General features: G+C 45.7%; 1 protein-coding gene across 1 annotated transcript in view; it reads left to right on the top strand.

The window, feature by feature from the left end:
* LOC121281526 (hemicentin-1-like) overlaps window positions 1-15,762 on the top strand; it is a 566,775-nt gene that overhangs the window by 473,231 nt on the left and 77,782 nt on the right. The window contains exons 83-88 of the mRNA XM_041194473.1: window positions 201-308; window positions 9,170-9,307; window positions 9,895-10,023; window positions 10,715-10,984; window positions 12,997-13,187; window positions 14,915-15,128. Coding sequence (XP_041050407.1) covers window positions 201-308; window positions 9,170-9,307; window positions 9,895-10,023; window positions 10,715-10,984; window positions 12,997-13,187; window positions 14,915-15,128 — 1,050 coding nt within the window. The remainder of the gene's footprint in view (window positions 1-200; window positions 309-9,169; window positions 9,308-9,894; window positions 10,024-10,714; window positions 10,985-12,996; window positions 13,188-14,914; window positions 15,129-15,762) is intronic.

Genomic DNA, 15,762 nt, shown 5'->3' with positions numbered 1-15,762 from the left:
CTCATTCACCTGACAATTGTGTCAGGTGGGTCTTGGGTGTCCATGGTTTGGATGGGTGCTGCCTGCTTTTCAACTGCCAGCCACCCCATTTTTCAGACAAGAATTGCACATCTCTGTGAGCGCTGATGATTTTTCTGGCAGGGTTTTCCCTCAAGTGTCTCAGTTGTCAGGAATTATTTCCAATCTTTATGCATCTGCAGGAAATCTGGAAATCGCCACGGCAACCCTGAGCCATGCTGGCAGCTATATGTGTACAGCTCGCAATGTGGTGGGGACTGCACACAGACATGTAATGCTCCTAGTGCAAGGTAAAGAAACACCGAGTTTTCCGTTCTTGGCTGACCTTTCCACGTTGCTGGAAGATATTTAATCCGAACAGAAATTAACATCAGATGCTGCATTTAAAGATAATCTTTCCATGATTAAAGGGCAAGTGTATTTTCCGGAATTACCAAAGTGTGCTCGCTCAGTTTCCAATTGTTGTTCGGCTTTCTGCTTTTAGACATTGCTCAATCTCTCCGTTTTTGCTACGTTCTTTTGCACCTTCAGAAACATTTTCATAACCCTCACCCACTCCTTCAGTCACCTGAATTCCTGTGTGAAGTGCGATTTCCCCCGTTGTGAGGTACCTTGGGGAATGTTGCAACACTAAAGACACTAAAAAAAATGCAAACTGTTACTGACTGGGTGCAGCCTAGGAACAGTCATTTTGTCTCTTTCTTTTCTGAAGTAGCGGCTGTTGAGTACCCGTTCGACGGAGCTTCTCACCACCCGGCCGCAGACGGAGCCCGCTCGCTGGGTTACGCTGCCAGTGGCTGCCCGTCCATCCACTCGGCACCCCCTGCCTTCCAGAGAACTTGCTTTCCTCTAGCATAATTAATGATGCTCTCTTTCAGGGGTATTATAAATAGTGGGAACGGACTCACTCCCTCACTCTCCTGAGTGAAACTTTACCTTAACGCACTGCTTTACATGTGCTGTTTGGACTGTTGATGTGTTGAATGTCTTCTCTTTCTTTCTGTTACACACGTGTCTCAACCTTGATGTCCTGTATATGTACAACTACATCTTGCATTTATATAGTGCCTTTCACTTGCGCATCCTTGATTTTAACCCACCATTGGCAGCCATACCCTAAGTTCTGGAATTCCCTCCTTAAACCTCTCTATCCCACAGCCACTCTCTTCTCCTTCAAGATGTCCCTTTGACCAAGCTTTTGGTCATCTGCGCTGATATCTCCGTCTGTGGCTTGGCGTTCAATCTTATTTGATGACGCTCCTGTGAAATGCCTGGGAACGTTTTTGTACATTAAAGTTGCTATATAAATTGCTGTTAATCGAGTAAAACATCCCAAGGTATCTTCGCAGTGGCATTGCTAAGCAAAATTCTATATTGAGCCATGCAAGGCGATATTAGAAAAAAGTGGCTCGACTAAAGAGGTAGGTTTAAAGGAACATTATAATGGAGGAGAGAGAGGTGGGGAAGGAAATTCCAGAGTTTATGGTCTTGACAATTGTTTTAATAAATAGGTTTAATTAAAGCCTCTGTATTTAAGTATGCGGGCATAGAGCAGGTTCCTAGGGCTTGATTTTTAGGCCCTGCCAGAGTCAGGAATGGAGGCAGGCAGGCGCTAAAGATAGCGCCGTTGTCTTGCATGCCAGCTCCTTGGCTCTATCCTGCCCTTGAGCCTTTTTCATGGAGGTGGGAGGGGATGTGGCAGGGTTACCCGCCCACCTGTGGCAGGTAGCTGATCCAGGTAATTAATGGCCGCAAACGTCCAATTAAAAGAGGCCAGCTGGGATTTTCCAGGAGGCCTCTAGGTTTCCGCAGGTGGTGGGGGACAGTTTATGCGCTGGAGTCAGCCTCCTGTCAGCATACTGGGGGACCAGCACTCCAGGCAGGAGTAGAGGCCCTCCCTGTCAGCCTGGGTTCAGCTGCAGATGCAGACTGACCTCCAGAGGGTTTTCCCTGTTTTCTTCCCCCAACCCCACAGTGATGGCCGGGCTGCAAAAGCCATTTTTTATTTTAAATTTCAAAAACTTGGAGAGAGGCTGCCTCCATTTTGAAGCACCCTCTCCCTTACTTACCTTTCCTTGCAACCTGCTGCTCCTTTCAAGCTGGAAGGTCTCTAATTGGTCCTCCAGCTTCGAGAGCCCGCCCACTGTTCCTAATTGGACAGTGAGCCCACCTCTCTGGCCATTAATTTGCCACCCGAGTGAGAGTGGCGTTGAGTGACTGTTTCCCACACAATGTAGGCCTCTGACCTCCATTTGAGCCTGTTGACGGAGTTCAGAAACGCACAGGAAAATTCCTACCTCTAGTCTTTATTTTAGTTTCTTTCTCTCAGTTTTTTCACCTCATACTTACTTTTCTGAAGGCTTGACCTTGACCTATGCTGAGGTGCTGGTCCTCTGGCACAGGTAAGCCCAATCCATTCCTTGTATCGCAATGACATAATGGGCAGGATTTCCCGGTCGGCGTGCAGGGGGCGGGACCCCTGAATCAGCTGTGCGCCTGCTGACCTGTCAATGGCCAATTGAGGCCATTTAAAAAGTAATTGCAGTAGTTAAAGGACCTGCCTGTCCAACCTTAAAGTTGGCGGGCAGGCTAGGAGCCCTGGCGGGCTTCAGAGAAAGCATGAAACCTCATCCACCGGCGGGATGAGGTTTCATGTTGGTTTTTAAAAATTGAATCAAAGTTTAACTAGAAGTGATGGACATATTCCAGCTCATTTGACAGTGTCACTAGACTATTTTAAGTGTTGACTTTAGACTTGACAAAATTCCAGTGCATTCCTGGTCAGCCTCCCATCTCAGACTTCCACATTCCTGCACTCAATAGCGTTCAGGAGTGACAATCCCCAATACTTTCCATTCTTCAGAGGAAAAACACTCAACGTTTTGAAAATGATTGTTCGTAAAATATATCCTTGCTTATTGAGCACAATATCTGTCACTTGGCATTAGAGATGGAGAGGTTAGCCAAGGCAGAAGCGTTGCCTCGCTGTGAGTTTTGCTCCTAATGTGCAAGACATCACATAAGGGGACATGTCAGGGAAATGTTATTATTCTATTTTTAACATTTTTGAATTTGGCGCCAATCTCCCTGAGGCAGCACTTAGCCTCAGGGAGGTGAGTGTGCTCTTCCGCGCACTCTCGGCTTAGGAAACTCCCCTCCCCCCACCTGCACAGGGAGTGCTCAGCGCTTCCTGGCGGACATCATGCTGGGCGGGCCTTAATTGGCCCACCCACGTAAAATGGCGGTGCTCCCCCGATTGGGGGCGCCGATCGGAGACGTACCTGCATGCACCCACTCCTGACCTTCTCCCCCACCCCCCCCCGCCCCCGCCACAGGGGGAAAATTCTGCCTAATGTCCTTTACAAGATTAGTCATTGTTGTGATGTAGGGAACTTGACAGCAAACTGGAGCATAACAAGCTCCCACAAACATTAATGTGATAATAGCCAGATGATCTATATTTTATTTAAGTGTCGACTAGACTTTAGACTTGACAAAATTCCAGTGCATTCCTGGTCAGCCTCCCATCCCAGACTTCCACATTCCTGCACTCAATAGCGTTCAGGAGTGACAATCCCCAATACTTTCCATTCTTCAGAGGAAAAACACTCAACGTTTTGAAAATGATTGTTCGTAAAATACATCCTTGTTTATTGAGCACAATATCTGTCACTTGGCATTAGAGATGGAGAAGTTAGCCAAGGCAGAAGCGTTGCCTCGCTGTGAGTTTTGCTGCTAATGTGCAAGATGTCAGAATTGGATAAGGCCAGTGATCTTGGAGGGTTGTATGGCTGCAGAATGTAAATATGATGGGGCAAAAATACTTGGGGCGGTGGGGGGGGGCTGGAATGCAGAGTAAAGGGTTAACATCAGAAGCACATAATGCTGCTGTAATAATGATGTAACATCACGTGATTGAGTAACAGAGACCTGGAAAGGGGAGGCATTCTAACCTCGAGCAGAGGTTCCAAACATTACACAATAGCTGTAAGTAGAGAATAATGGCTTGAACAAACTACAATCTTGAGCAGGTTACTTTGAGAGAATAGACAAGCCTTAAAGAATTCCATCTAGACCCTAAACACAGGACGAAGCAGAGGAAGTTATACACAAAGGGATGGGTGAGGCCATGGAAGGATTTGACACCAAGTTTGGGTTCCTACGACATGAAAAGAAACCCAACTCTGTAAAGATGTCTGCTAAAGCCACCTGACCACATGGTTGGCCCTTTGTCTAGTAGCTATCCCCTGGAGTTTCAAGAACAAAATAATTATTTTCTCAGTTTTACACATCATTGTACAAATATCATTGTAATCAACAAAAGCAGAGGAAGTGCAGACGAACTGGTTCCCCCATCCTGAACTATTTCAAAAGAGAAGGATCAAAACTCATGATACTAGAAGAGATGCTGCCAACTACCTTGTCTCTCTCCTAAGGAGGAACAATGGAATTCTGGCCAGAAGCACAAAAACTGATTGTCAAACTGCAAAAAAAGTAATAGACCATGTCACATGACCCACGCCTCTGGCCTTTTGGACAGTTTTAACATTACATCTTTGGACTTCACAGGCAGCTGTTTTAACATTCAATTGTTGAGCTACCAAGAAGCAGGCTTTTCCTAGCAGAACAAAAGCCTGCCCATCAAGCTTGACTCTACTGAAAGATTTTGTACCACTACCTACAAAACCAACTCAATTTCTGTGTACCGATTTTATCTTGATTTTTTTATGATCCCAGCTGATGTTACTACTGGACAAGCCAGATTCCAGGAAAGACCCTGGCTTGATAGATCCTAACTTTTATTTTTTGTTTAGAAATGTGAAGGGTGACTACTGAACAGACTCACAGGAGTCAGCTGATAAACTTCTAACAAAAGAATACAACATTTATTAAACAACAAAAGACGAACTATGCACTGCTTCACCCACAACTAAACCTTTACAGATATGTACAGATTCGTAAGGATAACACAAGTTACAAAAGATATCTTATATTCTCAAGTTCACAGTAAGTACACAGTCCATGTAAACCAATAGACGGACCTGTGGTTAGGCACACTACTCTCCAAAACCATGTGGCAGATGGCACCCCAAACAGATGCTATGGATCCCTCATCAACTCCTCCCCCAGACACTTATCCCACCATGAGCCAAACGGTCTCATTGGCCCCCATCTTTCGCACAAGAGTTTACAATCTCCACTCTCAAAGAACCCGCTTTGGAATCTTCTCCCAAATTATGCTTTCTCTCAGATGCCTTCCACAAGGGTCCACCCCCAGGGTTTCGAACTCTCTTTCCACTGTTCCTCTCCCCTGCATTCGAGCTTCCCCTTCTACACACACTCTCTCAGATACTCAGCATGCCAACAGAATACCACTGCTTCACATGCCCATAGTAAGGAGTTATCGACCTTTGGCTATCTCCTCAAATCTTCTGGCTTCTCGGAAGCCTATTTTGATTTAAGTCCGCATCCTGCAGCTTTCTCCCTTTAAGCTTGGAGCCTTCGTCTGCTCCTCACTCTTAACTTCATTTAACAGAACCTTTCCAGATTCCTGTTCCTTTCCTTGGACTAGAAGGTCTTCTTGGAATCCCTCCTTTCTGTCCCAAAAGCTGTGTCCAGACTCTTAGGTTTCAATTGAACTGTAAAACTGCTGTTCTGTTTCTCCTGGTGTCTTTGGGACCTGTGCTGCTAGGCAACAGCCCAGTTTTTCTACATCAAGAGCCATAAAACCTCATTAGAATGCAGGTATACAAACAAACCCACAGACTTGCAGGCAACTTTTAAAATGAAACTAACACTCAAATTCCGCACCCCCCCCCCCCCCGCCGGCCTTTCTTAACACCAATACAGAATCACAAATTAAACTTAAACTTAAAGCTAAAACTCATTCCTAACATCCAAAAATACAAATATAACTTATTTAAATTATCTCTAGTTCCTAACAATATCAGCCCCAACTGAAAAGCAAATCAGACAACTTTAGCCAGGTGACCTCCAATGCCTATGTGAAAGAATTCCTCATTGGACCCTTGACTTTTTACTCTGGAACTCATGTGAACCAATATTCATTTTCTTTGGTCCTTGTTCAGTAAGACTCTCTTTTTCTCTATCCCCCTGCTTTACTGTTGGAGTGTGCGGAGTGGGATGTGGCGAACACTCTTTTCACGGGATTTGAATGTGGAAGATAAACTAACCTTCTGAGTTAATCCTAACTCGCGTTTGCTATGGATTATTGCTAAAGTTGTGTCTCAAAAAGGGAGGGTTTGGGAAAACACACCACGCAGCCTATTCTTTTAAAAACTGATTCAAAACACCTTCTCTGTATGGACAGGTGGTAGGAGGAAATCAGTGCAGATTGACTGGAGTAGGGTCCTTAGTATATATTTAATACTCTTTAAACTAGAGGAAGCGAAAGTAAAGGGAGTCATTTAAGGGTAAGTCATGGCAGGTCAGCTGGGCCACATGGAATGCTTCTCCTGTGTGATGGAGTCAGGGACGTTTTCCAGTATCCAGGGCGACCATGTGTGCAGTGTCTCCAGCCGCAGCTACTCGAAACCCGCGTTTCGGAGCTGGAGCTGCAGCTGGAGTCACTGTGGAGCATCCACAAGGATGAAATCTTCGTGGATAGCACGTAGAGTGAGGCGGTCACGCCGCGGGTAAAGAGTGCACAGGCATCAGACGGAGTAAAATTGTTAGGCAGGTAGTGCAGGAGTCCCCTAGGTCCATCTCCTTCTCGAACAGATTTTCTGTTTTGGATGCTGCTGGGGAAGATGGTTTCTCGGGGGGATGCAGCAACAACCAAGCCCCTGGCACCATGATTGGCTCAGCCACACAGGTGGGAAGGGAAAAGAGTGGGCGAGCAATAGCAATAGGGGATCCTATTGTAAGGGGAGCAGATAGATGTTTCTGCAGCTGCAGACGTGACACCAGGATGGTGTGTTGCCTCCCTGGTGCCAGGGTCAAGGATGTCACTGAGCAGCTGCAGGACATTCTGAAGGCGGAGGGTGAACACCCAGAGGACATGGTCCATATCGGTACAAACAACATAGGTAAAAAGAGGGATGAGGTTCTGCAAGCAGAATACAGGGAGCTAGGAAATAAATTAAAAAGCAAGGCCTCAAAGGTAGTAATCTCAGGATTACTCCCAGTGCCATGTGCTAGCGAGATCAGGAATAGGAGAATAGACCAGATGAATGCGTGACTGGAGAGATGGTGCAGGAAGGAGGGATTTAGATTCCTGAGGCATTGGGATCAATTCTGGGGAAGATGGGACCTGTACAAGCTGGACGGGTTGCACCCCTGCAGGACTGGGACCAATATCCTCATGGGTATTCGCTAGTACTGTAGGGGAGGGTTTAAACTAGAGTGGCAGGAGATGGGAACCTGAGTGGGGAGACACGAGAAGGAAACAAAGATAGAAATGAAAGACAGAAAAGTAGAAAGCAAAAGTGGAAGGCTGAGGAAACAAAGGCTAGCAGCAGCTAGGGCCATAGTACAAAAAGAAATGTGTAAAAATGTTAAAAAGACAAATCTAAAGGCACTGTATCTGAATGTACAGAGCACTCACAATAAGGTATACAAATTAACAGCTCAAATAAATGTAAGTGGGCGGGATATGATTGCAATTACAGAGACATGGCTGCAGGGTGACCAAGACTGGGAACTGAATATCCAAGGGTATCCGATATTTAAGAAGGACAGGTGAAAAGGAAAAGGAGGTGTGGTGGCATTGTTAGTTAAGGATGAAATCAGTACAACAGTGAGAAATTATATTGGCTCAGAAGATCGAGATGTAGAATCAGTCTGGGTGGAGCTAAGAAGCAATAAGGGGTGGAAAACATTAGTGGGAGTTGTCTATAGGCATCCAAACAGCAGTGGTAAGGTACAGGATGGCATTAGACAGGAAATTAGAGCTGCAATTAACATAGATGCAGTAATCATGGATGACTTTAATCTGCAAATAGACTGGGCAAACCAAATTAGCAATAAAACTGTGGTGGATGAATTCCTGTAGTGTGTGCGGGATGGTTTTTTTTTAGACCAGTACGTGAAGGAACCAACCAGGGAACAGGTTATCCTAGATTTGGTATTATGTAATAAGACGGGGTTAATTAATAATCTTGTTATGTGGGGCCCTTTAGGGAAGAGTGACCATAACATGATAGAATTCTTCATTAGGATTGAAAGTGAAGTAGTCAATCCGAAACTGGGTCCTAAACATAAACAAAGCAAACTGCGAAAGTATGAGGGGTGAATTGGCTAAGATAGACTGGGGAACTTCATTAAAAGGCATGGTGGATAGGCAATGGCTAATATTTAAGGAATGAATGCAAGCATTGCAACAGTTATACATTCCTTTCTGGTGCAAAAACACAACAGGTAATGCAGCCCAAGCATGGCTAACAAAAGAAATTAAGCATAGTATTAGACCCAATGAGGAGTCATATAAAGTTGCTAGAAAAAGTAGCAAGCTTGAGGATTGGGAGCAGTTTAGAATTCAGCAAAGGAGGGCCATTAGATTGATTAAGAGGGGAAAAGTCGAGTATGAGAGGAAACTTGCAAGGAACATAAAAGCAGACTGTAAAAGTTTCTATATAGTATGTAAAAAGAAAAAGATTAGTGAAGATCCCTTACAGTCTGAAATGGGAGAATTTATAATAGAGAACAAGAAAATGGCAGAGCAATTAAACAACTAGTTTAGCTTTGTCTTCAGGGAAGAAAACACAAATAACTTCCCAGAAATGCAAAGGAACCAAGGGTCTAATGAGAATGAGGAATTGAAGGAAATTAGCATTAGTTAAAAAAATAGTGCTGGAGAAGTTAATAGGACTGAAAGCTGATAAATCCCCAGGGCCTGATAATCTACATCCCAGGGTACTAAAGGAGGTGGCCATTGAAATAGTGGGTGCACTGGTTGTCATCTTCCAAAATTCTTTAGATCCTGGAACAGTCCCGGCAGATTGGAGAGTGGCAAATGTAGATTATCTGATCATTATCATATTGCTGTGAGCGGGAGATTGTTGTGCACATCACATCAGTGACTACACTTCAAAAGGACATCCTGAAATGGTGACAGATGTTTTATGCTCTTTCTTCCTTCTTGGCTCATCCAATTTAACTGCTGATTCTCTGTTCTCTTCTGCCTGCCCAGAGCCTCCTGTTATCAAGCCCCTTCCTGCCACTTTGGAAATTGTAGTGAACAAAGGTGTTATCCTTCCCTGTGAGTCAATGGGCACGCCAAGACCCAGCATTACCTGGCAGAAGGAGGGCGTCACCATCTCAAACACAGGTAAGGTGCCAGACCACAGCTGAGACAACAGTCAACCTCCGTGTGCAAGATATAAGTGTCAATTCTTAGTGGAGACGGAGAGCAGAATTGTGTTACCCTTCTTGCGGCTGAACTCTTCTCTCACACCAGATGAAGCCAGATTGTTGCAGTAATGCTTAAAGAGACCAGACGCTCATCCCCTTTGTGGTGGAATTCCTCTCTTTAGTGACGCGATCGAGATCCAATTCAGTGAACCTCCCAATGGGAACAGCAGTGGTGGATAACGTTGAGCTTTGGCACAGGAATAAAGTCATTACCTTGATTCGGGAATAATGCTTGACAGTGAACTATTGCACACGCATGTCAAAATATACCTTTAAAGTATGCTCAGCAGTGATAGGCAAAATAGAACCATGTGTCACTGGAATGGAATTCAGATGTCAGAATTGTTAGCAATTCGGGACAGTTCACATTGTGTTACCAAGAAAAGACTGTTTGCTGAGGAAGGAAAGTGAACTCTCTTTACGATAGACATGTTTGATGATGCTGTTTTCCTGCTGCTGTGTGTGTAATGTTATGTTTTGACTGATCATTTGTTTCTGTCTCAGGATTTTTCGTATTAGCTAATGGAGGGCTGGAGATTGTCAGAGCCACAGAAGAGGATTCAGGGGATTACATGTGTATAGCCCAAAATGCAGCTGGCACTGCTCTGGGCAAGACAAAGCTGGTGGTCCAAGGTAGAGTTGTAAAGGGGGTAAATGCTTTGAAATTAAGGGCATTAATCTCATTGGTTTAACAGATTACTGACAGCATTGTAGTAATGAAACAAGTCACATGCATAACTACATGCATGGCACATGTCTATGTGATTGGACTATGGAATGATCTAAATGTAAGAAAATATTTTAGAGTTCCCAAAATATTATGTTACTTTCATTTTGTTTAATCTGAAAGTAATCTTTTCGAAGGCTTAAACTCAAACACATTACCTTCACACAACCAGGCAGTAGGTTTTCTCTGATCTTTAAGATAGCCAGGGTTCAGACACAGACTGACTCCCAGACGACCGGGGATCAGACACAGACTGACTCCCAGACAACCGAGGATCAGACACAGACTGACTCCTAGATGACCAGAGATCAGACACAGACTGACTCCCAGACAACCGAGGATCAGACACAGACTGACTCCCAGACAACCGGGGATCAGACACAGACTGACTCACAGATGACCAGAGATCAGACACAGACTGTCTCCCAGATGACCAGGGTGCAGGCAGAGACTGACTTCCAGATGGCCAGGGATCAGACACAGACTGACTCCCAGGCGGCCAGGGGTCAGAAGCAGCTTGGTTACATTTATGTAAAAAAGACAATCTGCTCATTGTATCATGAATGATGAAATGAACTTTTTCTCTCTTTTCCTCAGTCCCACCGATTATCAAAGCTCACAGTAGGGAATATAAAGCCACCATTAACCGCTCTGTGACTTTACCCTGCGAGACAGAAGGCCACCCCAAACCCGAGGTGACCTGGGTGAAAGATGGCCGCACCATTGTTGACCAGACGCGCCTGCAAACGTTTGCGAATGGATCCCTACATATCCCGCAGGTCCAGTTTTCCGATGAGGGATGGTACACGTGTATTGCCAGGAACAAGGTCGGCGTGGTCAGCATGGACAGGATTCTAGCGGTGCAGGGTGAGAGTCGCACCATCACTAATGCAACTTGCGTTTATATATCGCCTTTAATGTGGTGAAATGTGCTTCACAGGAGCTTTTGCCAAACAAAATTTGACACCCAGCTGATGCTGTCGAGGGGTTTGTGCCGCCTGATGTTGAGGCGAAACGACTTTTATTCTGTAGCTGAGGAAATGTCCAACAGATACATAAGTATCTGAAAAGAGATTTGTTTGGCTAACATTTCAGAAAGAACTTACATTGACATAGCGCCTTTCACAACCTCAGGGGGTCCCGAAGTGCTTCACAGCCAATCTGTAGTCACTTTGTAACATAGGAAACGCCACAGCCATTTGCGCACAGCAAGTTCCTGTAAACAACAATGGGCTGATGATGGCTGCTCCGTTTTTTGTCATCTCGGTTAAGGGATAAATAATGACCAGGACACCAGGATTCTTTTTCAAATTGTGCCCATGGCATCCTTTGCATACACCTCAGAGAGCCGATAGAGCCTCAGTTTAATGTCTCATCCGATAGACGGCACCTCCAGCAGTGCTGCACTCTCTCAATAATCTGAATTACATGCTCAAGTGTCTAGAGTGGGACTTGAACTCTCAATCTTCTGACTCAGAGGCAAGAGTGCTACCAACTGAGTCATAACTGACACCGCCTAAAACGTTAGTCATAATTCCCAAGGCTGTGCTACCAAGGATTAGCATCACTATGGAGATATGAGATTTTATCTGATGTGCATTCATTGCTAGGTTCTGTGCCAGACAGTGCCTTATGAAACACAAGAACACAAGAGAAAGGAGCAAGACGAGACCATTCGGCCCATCAAGCCTGATCTGCCATTCAATACGACCATGGCAAATCTTGGGCTTTAACCCCATTTTCCCACCTGCACCCCACATCCCTTGATTCCCTGAGAGACCAAAAATCTGTCTATCCCAACCTTAAATATATTCAACAATGGAGCATGCACAACTCTCTGGGATAGAAAATTCCAAAGATTCACAACCCTTTGAGGTCCCCCTCATCTCAGTCCTAAATGACCCCTTATCCTGAGACTATGTCCCCGCACTCTAGATTCCCTGACCAGTGGAAACAACCTCTCAGTGTCTATCCTGTCAAGGCCTTTCAGCATCTTCTATGTTTCGATGAGATCACCTCTCAGTCTTCTAAACTGCAGAGAATAATGGCCCAATTTATTCAGCCTCCCTTGATAGGACAACCCTCTCATCCCAGGGACCAATTTAATGAACCTTCAGTGTACCGCCTCCAACGCAAGTATATCCTTCCTTAAAACAGGAGACCAAAACTACAGTATTCCAGGTGTCACAGAGGCTTACAGATCTGTGGTGTTATTGAGATAAGTTTTCAGCTCCTTCTGTTATTCTCTCCTATGATTCTCTGACCAGTCCCTATGTTGATCTCAGTCAGGGAATTGAGGATCAATTCTCCAAGATCTCCTCTTTTCCCTCCCAACGGGAAACTGCCAGGTCTCCACTCAGCCCCTGTGAAATAGTGGACGGGTAACAAGCTTTCATGTGGCCCTGCCACCTTTTTACTCCACAGCCTCTGTTGGTGTTTCAGCACCGTAGTGAGGGAGGACTACGTTGTCAGAGGAGATCCTGGCTGCCTGTTTTGAAGAAAAGCAAAGACTTCTGCAGATGTTTGTGACAACATTTACCCCTCAACTAATACCACCAGGGCAAAACCTGGCCATTATCTTGTGGGATCTTGCTGTGTGTAAAGTGGCTGGCACACTTGGCTATGTAACAGCAACGACTACAGTCCAAAGCTTGTGAGTTGGACGTGAGGCACTGTGGCACGTCCTGGAATATGAAATTGCTATCTAAAGACAAGGTTTTCCTTTTTGGAATTGCCAATAGCACTTTCAAAGAGCCAGCGCAGGCACAATAGTCAAGGACCACCACCTCCCCCACAACCCCCACCCCCCCCCCCTCCCCCTGCCCCAGATACAAGAGAGCGAATCAGATTTTGTTTCACAATGTTTGCTTTTGATGCAGTTCCACCGTCGATTTTAATTGATCAGTCGGAGTTTTCGGTGCTGGAGGATTCGCAGGCCTTCTTGTCCTGTGTCACTCAGGGTTTGCCAGTACCCGTGGTATATTGGGAGAAGGATGGCATCGCGGTGCCAGACGCTCCAGGAAAATTCACTGCACTGCAGTCCGGGGAGCTGATTGTGGAAAACGCAACAGTAAGTAGCTGTTCAGCGCCAGCTTGTACCTATTTGAGAAAAGGCGCATCGAGCATGTTCTCATAGTCATGCCATAAGGGTTTCTTTTCTAGTCTCCTGACCTCTTCTGACTTGTACTGGAATGTTGTTCCGTGGGTGTGGGCAAACCTCCAGCACTCTGTGATAACTGTGAATTACTCTGCCTCCCAGGGATAGCTCTGAAGTACCTCTACACCATTGTCACTCATCTGAGGTTGGCTAGCAAACTGAAGGTCCCCCTTCCTGGGCCACCTGTCAGCTGTGGCTCCGCGGTAATGTTCTTGCCTCTGAGCCAGGAAAGTTGTGTGTTCAAATCTCACTCCAGAGTCCTGAAGCACTAAAAGCAGGCCGATGCTCCTGAGGGAGTGCTGTACTCTCAGAGGTGCGGTCTTTCGGGTGAGATGTTGGATTGAAGCCATCCCTGCCCCCGTGGGTGGATGTGAAAGGTCCCATGGCACTATTTTGAAGAAGAGCATGTTCACCCCAGTGTCCTAGCCAATACTTATCCCTCGAGCAGACGATTGCTGTTTGTGGGAGCTTGCTGTGTGTAATTTGGTTGCCAAATCTCCTATGTTGCAACAGGGTGACCGTGTTTCATTGCAGGAGCTGTGGGGCATCTGGAGTTCTCTTAATGAGTGAACACCACATTGAGTTTACCAGCTGATCCCATCAGGGAAGCCCCTTCCATTTCTCCTCGAAATGTATTTTCCTTCCCTGTCCCATTCAGTCTGTCTCCTTAACCCAATGCTTTGAAGGTGGGCAAGAACAGCCATCTGTTGCTTTAAAGTTCTTTCCTTCCTTGAAGAGAAGGCACCACCCTGATGCCATAGACAATAACAGGTACCATCCTGTGAGTGGGTGCTCCAGCACTGTGTCCCTGTGCCAGGCCTACCATGTTTAGGGTTGCAATGAAAGTTAGCTGGGATGCGTTTCTTCTAGGTCAGCTGTTGGTCATACTGAGACCAATGTACTGGTAAAAAGAAAGTCTCATTCACATTATTTGTTAGTGCCGTTGGAACTCGCGGTGTTACTGTAAGTCAGATGGTATGGAGCTTGATAAGAATGGGAATGATAGGAATGATACATCACTTACTTGTGCTTAAGGAGATATAGTCAGCGAGAAAGTGTTTTCTGTGCTTAGGAAGTTTCTCTGGAAACGAAGAGGTTTTGTTTTAAATGTGATAAGAAACTTGCATGTGTGACATCTGAAGTGTAATGGGCATGTTTCAGATGTTTAATACGTCTCTAGATTTGTGCTAATGGGGTGAATGACAATGAGAGGCAAATGCTGGGAAATGGAACATCCCTCAGCTTGTTCGGGCTCTGCAGGGTGGAAATGCTGTTGAGCATGGGGGAGAAGGGCCAAGCCGAGCCTCATGGCGCACTGCCCACCATTTCCAACCCATTAATTTTACCATCTCCTTCTGGTCCCGCACCGTCACAATATCGACTCATCAGTGTCAATGCCAAAAGTCAGCAACAGGGGGATATTGACAGCGCAAAACTTCTCCCGCCCAACAATCTGGCTGATGAATCAATGATTCACCAATCCTGATGGAAAATGCATCTACTCCAATAGAGAAATGTTTCGAGTTCCCACAGCAGCCCCACGTAGTCCTTGTCAGCTCAGCACTGTAATTGGGTCACCCTGTGGCCACACAAAGTGGGCTGAGAATGGTTAACCTCCTCTCTTTCCTTTATTCCCACAGCCAGAGGATGCCGGCGTCTACACCTGCACGGCAGTAAGTGCCGCCGGCAAGGCCAGCCGTGACATCCGCCTGTCCGTAAGCGTTCAGCCAGCATTCACAGAGCTCCCCGCGGACGTGTCTCTCCACAAAGGGGAAAGGCTGTTGCTGACGTGTGGGGCAAAAGGCTTTCCAACTCCACTCATCAGCTGGATCTTCAATAACAAGCCTATAGCAGGTATGGAGGTGAACATCAGCGTTATTCCAGCACCATTCACTAAATCCTCTATTTGACAAGAGAACCAACTTCATAAAAAATTTACAATTTATGTGTAACCTTTTACTCTACCCGTTTAGTCTGGTACGTTACTCAAGGTGTTAATTCTTTGGGCGCTGGCCTTTCTCATCCAAATGACCAATTTCCACAAGAGCCCACACAATGTGTTGAATGGCTGTTTGACATGGATGCATCACAGGCTGTCCTATTCTCACCTCTGGGTAATGCTTTCCAATAAAGACATCTGGACAACACTCAATAGGCAGAATCGTGACTTGAGGTCTCTTTTCCCTCAACCGCGTGGTTCATCAGAATTGAGACGCATTAGGCCCCACCCCCATCACCACTCACCTGCTGACCTGGTCCGACCCACCAACTCCACGCAAACTGGGAGTCACACACGGAGCACCTTCTTACCATTTGTTAAAAGCAAATGTTGCCACTGGCAAAATTATTTGCATATGACATGGTGGAAACGGTGTGCAACCCTTCAGGAGTTCCTCTTCCCTCCAACCCCACAATACATAAAAAACGGGTCAAGCAACCTCTTGATTTTAAAATTCTCATCCTTGTTTTTAAATCAAGCTCCCCCCCC

Source organism: Carcharodon carcharias, chromosome 8 (assembly GCF_017639515.1).
Source record: "Carcharodon carcharias isolate sCarCar2 chromosome 8, sCarCar2.pri, whole genome shotgun sequence".
NCBI classification, from domain to species: Eukaryota; Metazoa; Chordata; class Chondrichthyes; order Lamniformes; family Lamnidae; genus Carcharodon; species Carcharodon carcharias.
The sequence above is the reverse complement of the archived record's forward strand: the minus strand, read 5'-3'. Positions and strand labels throughout refer to the sequence as shown.